General features: G+C 45.1%; 1 protein-coding gene across 1 annotated transcript in view; it reads left to right on the forward strand.

The window, feature by feature from the left end:
- The window catches only part of TRPC5 (transient receptor potential cation channel subfamily C member 5), a 135,731-nt gene that overhangs the window by 97,271 nt on the left and 25,428 nt on the right, over positions 1–13,032 (forward strand). Inside the window, exon 6 of the mRNA XM_024749174.1 lies at positions 367–562. Coding sequence (XP_024604942.1) covers positions 367–562 — 196 coding nt within the window. The remainder of the gene's footprint in view (positions 1–366; positions 563–13,032) is intronic.

The following is a 13,032-nucleotide window of genomic DNA, read 5'->3' on the forward strand; positions in this document are numbered from 1 at the left end:
TGCACTTACTGCCTCTATGTAATCAGAAAGGTGGTAAAACACACGGTCTGAAGATGAAGGAGAAAGTTTGGCGTAGGAAGTAGCCCTTGAAATAAATCTTGGAAAATTATAGGCTCTGCATAGATTGAGAAGAGGAAGATGGTATTCCAGGTGGAAAGGCAAAGCATAAGACATAGAAGTGGGAACAAACAAACTGACCTGGCTGGTTCGTGTTGGGGAAGAGACCAAAATACGTGAGATCATGAGTCTACCTGTTGGGATGCAAATCAGGCAGCCTCCTTATTAATTAAGCAAATCACCTCATGTTTTTGCTCTTTTCTTGCTCCTCCTAGAGAATTAACTAAACTATTCTTTGATCTCTTTTAGGCTCTTTGAAACCCTTCAGTCACTCTTCTGGTCTGTATTCGGCCTTTTGAATCTCTATGTCACCAATGTAAAAGCCAGACACGAGTTCACAGAGTTTGTGGGAGCGACCATGTTTGGGACGTACAACGTCATCTCCCTGGTAGTGCTGCTGAACATGCTGATCGCCATGATGAACAACTCCTACCAGCTTATTGCCGTGAGTAGCTTTGCTCTATAAGGGCGGTCACCTTGGTTTCAGGAGTGGTCACAGTGGCCTGGAGCCCATTGGAAACTCAATGATATAGTCTGTCTGCCTTAGTTATTTTACATTAGCTTTTCCAGCTATTAGATTGAATTCTTTCTTTCCAAGGTAACTCAGTTTGGACTCAGTCCATTGGATCGCAGTAGTCTAGAAGATGTTCTAGTTAATAAGACTTTTTGGTTACCTGGTAAAATTATGTTTAAATCTCTGAATCCATTTTCTTGCCTTAGTAAGAAGAGCTCAGGAGGTGTGAGCAGTTTGGCTACAACATATCCCCTCACTAATCTCCAGGGTTGATTGAGCTGATCCAGTTCTCTAGGTGGGAGGGCTTTATCTCCATCTTCACTGCGGACATCTCCCTCCCAAAACTGAGCAGTCCATTGCCAAGGACAACCTTCTCAGAGAGTGGCTATTTTTTTTTATCAACAACGTATGAGTAACTGCAGTCCACTGTGGCATGCTCTTAAGTAGAGTCTATCGCTGAATCTTTGGCCGTCATGTTATCGTTTAGATCAGTAGCGTTTATTACTCTAAACTAGAAATGGCGAAGGTATAGGATATGGGATCAGTCCAAGCTCTGTCCTGGTTTTTGATGTCAAAATAAACATCTAAACTTAGCTTATTTTCTTATGATCTAACTATCATTTCTAGAAATGGAGTATTAGCAAAGAAGTTCTGGCTATCTGAGGTCCTGCTTACTTGAGTATCAGTGAATTTGTATCTTTAGTTGTGTATGTGTACATATATACCATATTTTCTTTACCCATACTTTCTTTATCCATCCGTCAATGGATACTTAGGTTGTTTGCATGTCTTGTCTATCGTGAGTAATACTGCACTGAATATGGTGGTGCAGATATCTGTTCAAGACAGTGATTTCATTTCCTTCAGATAAATACCCAGAAGTGCAATTTCTGGGCCATATGGCAGCTCTACTTTTAATTTTTTAAGGAACCTCCATGCTGTTTTCTGTAGTGGCTGCACCAGTTTTCATTCCCACCAACAGCGCACCAGGGTTCCCTTTTCTCCATACCCTCACCACAACTTATCTTTTATCGTTTTTATAACAGGCATTCTAACAGGTATGAGGTGATATCTCATTGTAATTTTGATTTACATGCACCTGTTGGTCATTTGTGTGTCTGACTCGATGGTCTTTAATATCCTTGCCAGCTCTGATATCCTATGAGTCTGAGTGTCTACAGATGAATAGGATAGGCTCTCAAGGTCCCTTCTAGGTTGAAATTCTATCTATCTGTTGCTTTTGAAATGGAATATAGTTCAATTTCTTTCTCTCTCTCTCTCCTTCAAACCCAACTAGGCCAACAACTCTGAAACTCTATGCTCACTCCTAGCCTGTCTTTATAAGGGGGAAAGGCATAGAATTTCAGGGGCTTATATTTCCACCACTATGCCTATCAGCCAAACACCCTACTCCTACGGAAGATGGCAATATTCATGCTGAGGCATTTGTCATTTTCTCTCTGGTTGTCTTGCAACGGATTGTTCCTAATGGCAGAGGAAAAGGGAGATAGGGCTGTAGCGTCTCCTACTGAGCTCAGTGACATTTTGCTAGGAAGGGTAGAAATCTTCAACTCCAGCTCTCTCACTTGCTGGTAGTAAGTTGTGTTTGCATGCTACCTAGTGTTGCATCTGAAGAAAACACCTCAGCTTGAGAGAGAGCTAGGGGGTGGGGTTTGCAGAGAGATGGCCTTAATAGGGTCTATATCATATCACACATCTAGAGTCATGGCCAACCATCCTGAATACTACCCGCTGCTTTGGGATCCTCTGTTAATGTGTCTTTACCATTTGGAATCGGATCCAGTGGGATCCTGATATTGGGCAACCTGATTCCAAAGATATCTGGTTCTGCTTACATGGCAAAGACCAGCAAGTAGATTTGATTCCACTTGCAACACCTCCACTTCAGTATTAATGCAGTTTTTAGAAAGGCCCAGATATGAGGGAAAGGTTACAGGGAGGGAAGCCACTGAAGACAAAAATCTCTCCTACTTCAAAAGGTACCACAGGCTGACTCAGTCTAAGGAGAGACTCAGTTACTGACAGGCTTCACTGTGAATCTGTTCACCTGTGCTCTGTGGTCCCCGCCAACATCAGCAGGTGAAGCTGGCCATATTGTCTATTATTATTAGCGTTGTTTGCAATTAGCAGTGATTTACTCTCCTCCCTTTATCCTTTACATCTCCCTCAAGCTGCTTACTTCCCTCTGTGACACTTCTTTCAACACATCCACCTTGTCTCTGTCGTTCCTGATGTGTATGCTCCCAGTTCCACCATGTGAAGCTGCCCTTGATACCATTTTAATCAAATTCACCCATATATAAATATTAGGTGGGAGAAACAGACCGGTCCCAGAAAAGTCATTTAACTCAGGCCCTCTTCCTACCCCAACTCACCCACAAAGGGCATCTCTGTTGCCTGAGGTCGGTCCTCAGAAAACATGAGGACCGTGATGATCTGTGGTCAAGCTTCACTAAGCAAGTTAATAAGAACCCTCGGTTTCTTTGGCTGCTGTGAAGCGTTCACGCTAATGCTGAGAGCAAGTAAACAGCGCTTGCCTCACTAAGCCACATCTGCTGGATGGCCTGGGGAGAGGCCATATATGTAGGACTGGTTGTCTCCCTTGAGGTGGCGGCATTTGGAGGCTCAGATGATGGATGGACTCTCCCACTGCGTAAGGCAACCATGCAAAGGAAGACATACTTCAGAAAAATACCTGGCGCTGCAAAAACAGCAGGCAAGGCTGGAAGGGGCCACTGCACACCATGGAAGTGCCAAGGAGGGCAGGTGGTCTCCCTGCCTTCCCCCAGTCATCCAGGACCGACCTCAGACTCTCAAAGCTCAGAGAAGAAGGCAGCACTTCACACGCTACACCATGATTTGTAACTAGATAAACAACTGCTATGCACTATTACAGTCCCTGGTTGTTAAAATATTTTCATACTTGGGGCTTCCCTGGTGGCGCAGTGGTTGAGAGTCTGCCTGCCGATGCGGGGGACACGGGTTCGTGCCCCGGTCCGGGAAGATCCCACGTGCCGCGGAGCGGCTGGGCCCGTGAGCCATGGCCGCTGAGCCTGCGCGTCTGGAGCCTGTGCTCCGCAACAGGAGAGGCCACGACAGTGAGAGGCCCGCGTACCGCAAAAATAAATAAATAAATAAAAAATATATTCATACCAGTTGGTAAATAGCTGCCACTCCGGCTGTTGCCTCTGGGACACCTCCAGGTCACCTCACAATCCAGCAAGTAAAGTGTAACACCCGGAGCAGCAGGTATTAGCCACGCCCCTGCTCCAGTGCTATTGTTGGCGTACATTCTGATTGGTCAGTTTCTCAGTCTGACTATTATTGTGGCGGGTACAGTGCTAAAATGCTCCCCCAAGATTTCCCGCCCTAATCATTAGGACTGTGAATATGATAAGATAGCACACTTGTGATTACGTTGCATTACATGGCAAAAGGGGTTTTGCAGATATAATTAAGGTTACTACTCAGAGAAATTATCCAGGTGGGCCTAATCTAATCACATGAGTCTTTTAAAAGCGGAGTTTTCTCCAGCTGGTAGCAGAAGAGAATGTCAGAGATTTGAAGCACATGGAGGATTTGATGTGTCATTGCTGGCTTGAAGATGGAGTCATGTGGTAAAAAAAAATATGGGCAGCCTCTAGGAGTTGAGAATGGCCCCCAGCTGACAGCCTGCATGGAAGTGGGGACCTCAGTCCTACTACCACAAGGAAATGAATTCTGCCGACAACATAAATGAACTTGAAACAGATTCTTCTCCGGAGTCTCTAGATAACAGCTGAGTTATGCTGACACCTTGATTTCAGTCTTGGGAAGGCCAGTGTGACTGAAGTGGAGTACACAAAGGGGAGAGAAGTAAGAGATGAGGTCAGAGAGGTAATGGGGGTGAGGGACAGATCATGTAGGGCCGGATAGACCTTTGTGAAGACTTTGGCTTCTTCTCTGAGTGAAATGGGGAGCTGTGGGTTTTAAACAGAGGAGGTACATGATCTAACTGGCATTTTAATAAGATTGCTGTGGCTGATTGGTAAAAGATGGAATGGTACTGGGACAGAGACAAATTATGAGACCATTACACTGACCCAGACAAGAGCTGTTGGTGGCTTAGACAAGGGTGGTCATGAAGGACACAATGAGAAGTGGTCAGGTTCTAGATATATTTCAAAAATAGATCCAGTTTGCTGATGGAGATGTGGGGTGTGAACAAAAGAGAGGAGTCAAGGATGGCACCATGATTTGGGGCCTTGAGTAACTGCAAGGGTGGATTCATCCCTTACTGAGTTGGGGAAGAGTGGGAAAGGAACAGGCTTGGGAGGGGGCAGAGATCCAGAGTTGGGTTTTAGACATGTAGAGTGAGAAATGCCTATTAGACATCTGAGTGGAGATGTTGGGTAGGCGGTGGTTTACAGGTCCAGCAGAGAGGCTGGAGACAGAGATTTGGGAGTCGCAGTATGTCCACAGTATTTAAAACCATGGGACTTGGAGAGATCACGACAGGAGTGACTGTGCATAGAAAAGAGATCCAAAAATGAGGCCCAGGGTCCAATGTTTAGAGGTTGGAAAGACAGAATTGATCATGCAAAGAAACTGAGAAAGAACAACCAGAGAGGGAGGAGAAAAACCAGAGTAGTGGACTGTATTACAATATGTATGATTCCCCAGTATACTGGTAAAGCCATATGCTGGGGAGTGGTAGAGCCTAGATTTGAACTGAGGTAGTCTAACACCAAGGCCCATGCACAGAACCACTATCCTATCACACTGACACTTACCTTGAGGCCAAGAAACACTGGAAATGCACTTTCACTACAAGGTCTCTAACACATCTTCTTTCCTGCCCCAGTTATACCACCATTCTGAACTGTCCGATCACCTTGTCCTACCAGGTCCTGTGCCTGTAGATTTCATTTAGATAGGAATCACTGACACTTCTTCCAACATAACTGAGTACTCTTAGTACCCAAGACCTGTTGCTTAATAAAACAGAATAAGACGTAAACTCTGCCAGCTAAGTCATCTAAGGGATAGTATATCCTCTTCCCAAGTGAAGGAGCTGCTCAATTCAAGTTGTAGAAATTTTATGACATTGGAGCCAAGCCATTGCAAATTTTAATAACTGTCTCTTCCCTTTGGGATGCCCTCAAGCGATCTAGATACCGATTTTTCTCATTGCCGCTTAGACTTTTCCCTGTTGCCAAACCATTGTCTGGAATCTGATCAGAAATTGCTACATTTCACTAACAAGAAAACAAACATTCAGAATGGCAGAGGACATTTTCATAGTCCCCTCCACTCACCCCAGGTTATGGGGAACCTATGAAAACCTGCTGATAATCCCATTTCAGTCAAAAATCTACATTTTCTGGTAGGTTCGGAAAAATCCACAAAACCTAGGTGCTATGAATGATATAAAGGTAAAGACACAGTAGATGCCTTCAGGGAGCTTTAAATCTAGAGGGGAAAGTCTGCCTTGAGTAAAATAACAATAGTGCTATTACCGTGCGTATATAATAGTAGTGATTACAGACAGCATGGGCTCAGGAGTAGTCAGACTGCCTGGATTTGAAACCTGGACTGTCACTTAGTGTAGTTTGGGGCAACGTAACCTCTTTCTGCCTCCTTTGACTCCTCTGTAAAATGGGGATGGATAATTAGGCTTTTCATCTGCTGCTTACTCTCAGATCCATTCCCTGTTCATTTCCTGCTCTGTTCTGTATCAGGGAACTACATTCCCCGCAGTCCCTTGCCATTTGTTTCTGTGTGGGTTTGACCAACCAGAAGGTAGGAAGAAGAGAGAAGCTAGGATATTTCTTCCCCATCGCCAACCTCACTTTTTGTGGCAACTCCAGCAGCAGCTGTGTTTCCTACGTGGCTCACCTCCAGCTACCACCAGGCATCCCACCCCTCCTTGGCCCCAGCTTCTGCAGGGCAGCCCCATCTTGGCTCGAGCTCCCACCAGATAGCCCCAGTCTACAAGCTCTGGAAACACCACTCACCACGTCTTCCAGTCGTCCCTCCAACTCCAGGGATAAGAGGGGCTTCCTGTTGCTGCTAATCCTGAGTTGCCTCACTGCCCTCTTCTTGGTTTTTCAACCACTCTTCCATCACCTGTGACTACCCTCTGTATTAAATCTCCATGTTTGAAAGGCTTAAAGTGATTTCTGTTTTTCTGGCTACCCCCCAAGCAGTACCTATCTGATTGTGTTGTTGTGAGGTTGATTTAGAAATTACACATTGAGCTGAGCCTTGAGGTCAAATCTGGAAAGACAGAAAAGTGAGGCTGGCTTTCAGATCTCATTTCTGGCAGGGAAATAGCTTGCACACCAGCAAGGATTGGCCTGGTGTTTATGGGGGGGGGGCCAGTAAGAGTGTAGGAGCTGGCCTCACTCCTTTCTACCTCCCATTCTTTGATTCCGCATGAAAATATCTTCAGATGGGAAGGAAGTCTTTCCTGTGCCAACAGGAAACATGTCCCAGCAAGGAGGAGATACATGAAGCAGAGTCACAACTCTAGGAGCTGGATGATGAAGTTTAGAGCCTGCCTTTAGAAAAATAATTTTTAAAGATGGGATCTGCTTTTGTGGCTTCCCACATCCCCATGCTGAGCCCTCATGCTGCTGTCTACCTGGCTTAGCACAGCACCCCGGGTTGACTGCCTTACCTTACCCAGACCTTACCTGGACAAGCCCCTTGCCTCCACCTCTAGTCCCAGGCTGAGGTCTTTCTCAGTTTCCTAAGGCTTAGAAAAATCAGTAATAAGAATACAGTGAATATCTGGCATAGATACAAGCCTTTATTAAATCCCAGGCACTTTCTATCTCATATCATTATAACTACTATAAAAAAATGGTTCTGAAGAACCTAGAAGCAGGACAGGAATAAAGATGCAGACATAGAGAATGGACACGAGGGCACGGGGAAGGGGAAGGGGAAGCTGGGCTGAAGTGAGAGAGTGGCATGGACATATGTACACTACCAAATGTAAAATCGATAGCTAGTGGGAAACAGCCGCATAGCACAAGGAGATCAGCTCAGTGCTTTGTGACCACCTAGAGGGGTGGGACAGGGAGGGTGGGAGGGAGGGAGACGCAAGAGGGAAGGGATATGGGGATATACGTATACGTATAGCTGATTCACTTTGTTATACAGCAGAAACTAACACACCATTGTAAAGCAATTATACTCCAATAAAGATGTTAAAAAAATAATAATAACTACCACTTATTGAGCACTTATAATGTGCCAGACACTATGCAAAGCACTTTTCATGCATATTTTCTCATTAAATCCTTACAACTACCTGAGGTAGGTACTATTAACAATTCAATTTTATAGGTGAGGAAACTGAGGCACAGAGGTCAAAGTGACTGGCCCAAGGGCACACTCTTCATAAGGGCCCCAGCAGGTCTGTCTGATCCAAAGTAATAATGAAACCATACCTCCTCCTTTCCTGCCTGCATCCCAACGCCTCAGGCCCTGGTGCAAGCCTTCCACACAACCTCAGACTCGCCCCAGCTTCACCCTTCTACTTGGTTCACTGACTCACGGACTCTCCCCTGTCTTCTAACCAGAGGGATCCTCTAAGGAGCCTTCTCCTTGTTTCTGGAGACTAAGTGACTCATTCTGTTTTCCTCAGCTGAGATTTCCTGCCCCCCAGCCCCCAACACAGACACAGACACACAGACACACACACACACAGACACACACACACACACTAGGTCTCCTTTTCTTTCCTTTTTTTTTTTGCCCACCAGACTTCAAACTTCTGGTTTCTTCTTAGTTCTGTCCCTAATACCCCCAGCCTCCCCAAATGAACAATCAGACAACCCACCTGAAATCATCACACCCACAGAGGGTAAAAAGTTCAGAGCTACGAAGCTTATTGGCATGACAAGAACTCCTCGTTCAACTTACACATCCTGCCTTGGGCCCTCTCAGCCCTGTTCCTTCCCAGACAGCTCTTGGATGCTTGAAAGCCTCACTTGAAATTATATCCACACCAGCAAATGGACCGACTATCCACCCTCCAGCTTCAGGGGAGGAGAGAGGAGCGTTCTCTCCGCAAACGCTGCAGGGGGCGCCAAAGGCTGACTTTTCAGACTTCCAGCCCTGCCTGGGCCTGGCCCTCCCCCTGGTGGTCTAACACAGAAATGGATTCCTGTTGATTCTCATCAACACCCACTCGTGGTTCTGTCAGCAAGCTGTCTGAGAGCCCGCATCTGCTGGGGATGAGAGCACGCTGCCTCAAAACAGTGAGGGTTATACTTTGGCAGGTCTCTGCTGAGCCCTTGATGCCTGCTGTTGCCTGGTAATGATGTTGGTGACCGACAAAGATGCAAGTGGAAACGGGAAGAGGACAAGTGAAGGGAAGTGGGTTTTCTATCCCTGTGCTAAAGGACAACCAAACAGGGCAGATGCCTGGGCTGCTTCTCTGCATCCCAGACTCACCTGTCCTGGATCTTCATCAGGAACATCAGTAGTTGTCATGGAGACTCTGTCTTGGGTAACTCAAACAGAAACAGGACCAACTACGTAAGTGATGGGTAGGATCTAATGTCCAAAGAATACCTCTGCTCTTCTGCCAGCTGATTCCTTTACTCCTTCATCCATTCACTTAACAGTAACTATCTCTTGGATGGATAAATGAATGAATTTAACAAATGATTATTGAGAGACTACCATGTACTCTACTACGTTCTTGGCACTGGGGATACAGTAGGTAACAGGGGAGCAAGAAGGATGTGGTCTCTGTTCTCATGGGGTTGACAGTCATGGAACTGCAGTTTCAAGTTTCACTATTTGCATTTCAATTCTTTACTTTAAGACTGCACTTTACCTTTTTCAGGTCATGGGTTGCTTTGATAATCTGATGAAGCAAAACGTGCATACAATTTAGCATAAATCTCAGAGGCCTCATAGACATCCTCCCACTGTCCTGCTGAAATCCCCCACCTTAGGACCTTGTCCCCAGTTATAATGCAAATATGTTTTAAGTTGTTAGTAGGTGACTTATGACTCAGTGTGAGTTCAATCCCTTACTGAGATCAGGTTTTCATGGGGAGCCAAGCGAGTGAGGAAAATGTACCTGAAGAAGACTGGAGATAGGACACCAATAAGAGAAAGAGATTGGAGGCACTGGAGGAAAATGTCACCATCATCACAATTTTGCAAAGGATCAGGTCTGTGCAACAGTCCCCAAGCCAAAGGTGCCTTCAACCACTACATAAAATAACAACTATGGATGGACAACATGGAAACAAGCTGAGGAGACCTGGCCTTCCTATGGATTGGCCTCTGAATGTTCTCTTCATAGGCTACAAATAATATTGGTGGAAAAGTCAAATGTCCGTGGCCCACAGGCCGTGGTTGAGGAATGTGTTCTTCTTGGCTTCTGCCTTGATTCTTGTTCTGGGCACCAAGAATCAGTTGACTGGAAAGCTATCTGATACAAATGTTCTTTAATTTCTGAGCAGCTTGAGGTTTAGAAACTAAACATGAGATCTGAGTGATTAATATTAATTAGGTCTCTCTCTTGCTGTGGTCACCAGAGCCCTGTGTTGTAGCCCGGTTCAGCGTGAGAGACAGCCTGGGCCAGGAGGTGGCCTTTAGCTACAACACAGAAGCCAAAATACCCCAGAGGAGCCTCGGAGGTTACGACCTACTGCAATACTCTGCTTTTTACTTGAGATCTGACAGCAAAATTACATTATGTCAGCTGTCAAGGTAAATCTGCCTTTGTTTAAAAGAGGAACATAGAAGCGATCTAAGAGTAGAAATGGGGTGAGGGGAGGTAATTATATTTCTCTTTCTTATTCTCCATTCTTCCATCACGGGATTATCTTGCTTTTTCCTCTGTTCTCTTTCCCAATTTCCCCTGTTTGAACTTTTAGAAGTACCTGGGCCTATAAAACTGTGAACTAATCACAAAGTCTTGATGAGAAATATATTTATCTCAAAGCTGCTCTTAATAAATGTGGCATATTGGGAATCACCCAGAGTGAAAGAAAAGTACGATAGGCCTTCTCATTCATTAGAAAATCAGCGCCAATTATTAAAGAAGTCTTGAATGACTGGAATTAGAATCCTCTCACTGACTCCATCAGAGTTCCCATTGGCCTAGCCCTCAAGACTTCCGGAAGCACAGAGAAGTTTCCATCACCCGATGAATCTTCTAGGAGGTTATGCCACAGTGTTTTTCTCTTGATACTAATGCAGAGATACTTTATACTGGAGTCCCTCCAGTCTTAACCAGGATACATGGTCTGACACATAGTAGGGGCTCTCACTTAATATCTATTGAATAAATGAACAAAGTAATGATTTTTTTCTAATTCTTTGCTTTATTTTTGGCCACGCCACACGGCTTGTGGGATCTTAGTTCCCCGACCAGGGATCAAACCTGGGCCCCCGGCAGGGGAAGTGCAGAGTCCTAACCACTGGACCGCCAGGGAATTCCCAAAATTAATGAATCTTTAATGCATATGACTTCCCAGGACATTTTAAAGTGTGAAAACAGAGCAACTGACAAGCTGACCAAACCTAAGCTTATTGTCCTCTAGCTTAGGGGTTGACGTTTTTTTCTCTCAAGGGGCAGATAGTGAATATTTTAGGCTTTGCGAACTGTAAGACCACTGTCACCACTATCCAATGCTGTTCTTAAAATGCAGAAGAAGCCATAGAAAATACATTAAAAAGTGGGCATGGCTCTGTGCCAATAAAACTTTATTTATGGGCCCTGAAATTGGAAATTCATATAATTTTTGTCTCAAAGAATTTTTTTTAAAGATTTAATTTTAGTTTTGGCTGCGTTGGGTCTTCGTTGCTGCACGCGCGGGCTTTCTCTAGTTGCGGCAAGTGGGCTCAGTAGTTGTGGTGCGGGCTCTAGAGCGCAGGCTCAGTAGTTGTGGCGCACGGGCTACATTGCTCCACAGCATGTGGGATCTTTCTGGACCAGGGATGAAACCCATGTCCCCTGCATTGGCAGGCGGATTCTTATCCACTGCGCCACCAGGGAAGTCCCTGTCTCAAAGAATATTATTCTAACTTTTGATTTTTATTCAACCATTTAAAAATGTAACAACCATTCCTAGCACGCAGGCTATCCAAAACCAAGTGGCAGGCCGACCATGGTTTGCCAACTTCTACTCTAGTTATTTCAAAATATGTCTCTTTTCTACCTTGGTAGACCGAAGCTCTGTGAAGACAGGGGCTCTGCTTTAGGTTTTCTTTACATTCGCCTGATGCCTAGTAAAATGTGGGACACATAGTAGGTACCCAACACATACTTCTTCACTAATTGGTAGGGAGAAGCTTGGGAAAATCTCTGATCTATAGTTTGTCAACCATGTTTTAAAAAATACATAATGTGAGTTTATATCCTTGGCAAGTGTTTAGTGTTTGGAGTTGAATAAATTGTATGGCAATGGGGAGGGGCATTATCTAACTGAAAGGAAATCTGCCTAGATGATGGATTTCATAATTATAGTTAATACCTTGCTTTATACTTTACTAAGCACACTTGCAAATAGTGTCTTGTTTGATCCTCACAAGAACTCTGTGAATGTACGCACGACTCTCTGCATGTTACAGGTGAGGAAACGGGCTTCCAAAGGTTGAGACTTGCCCAGGGTTCCATGGCAAGTTTGTTCATTCGTTAATTCATTCTTCCTACAAGGACTTGAGCATCTGCTATGCGTAAGGAGTTAGGTCAGGGTGAACTCAGGCCCAGTGACTCCTCAGGAGGTGATATTTACAAGAAATCTAAAAGATAGAAGTATGGCCTGGGAGGTTAAAAGGAAGCTCCCGATCAGTGAGGCAGGAAGTTAGACGGCACATGCTATGACAATCTGAGTACGTAGGACCAGTAATAATCCCACATGGGGACAGACCTGTAGATTTTTCCACAACCAGGTGATAAGACACACCTCTCACTTCTTCCCAGGCTCAGAAATGGAACCCCTGATGGGCTTAGTCTCTGTTATTTCTGAAAACTGCTGGGTGAGCTCAGCAAATCCCCATGCTCACCACCATCTGACTGCCTCTGTCCTCCCAAAGGAAAAGCTTCCTCACTCCCCAACTGCAAGATGCAGGCAGGCAGAACAATCTGTGCCTGCTTGACTGAAAGGTTCTATTTACCTTTCTGGAGACGCCCAGAAAAGGTGACAAGCAGTTAAGTGGGTTTCAGGACTGCCACATCTGCTATGAATGGCGCTACCAGAATTGTGCAGTGTCTGACCTGCAGTGCTGAAAGCAAGAACCCTGCAAATGTCGCTTCTGTAGCAGAGAAACTGAAGGAAACAAGCAGGAGAGAAACCGGGGCAGACAGAGGCCCGGCCAAGTGTATATAGAGGGATCTGTCTGTCAAAATCTCGGAACCGTGG

Source organism: Neophocaena asiaeorientalis, unplaced genomic scaffold, assembly GCF_003031525.2.
Source record: "Neophocaena asiaeorientalis asiaeorientalis breed wild unplaced genomic scaffold, Neophocaena_asiaeorientalis_V1.1 scaffold604, whole genome shotgun sequence".
Taxonomy (NCBI): Eukaryota; Metazoa; Chordata; class Mammalia; order Artiodactyla; family Phocoenidae; genus Neophocaena; species Neophocaena asiaeorientalis.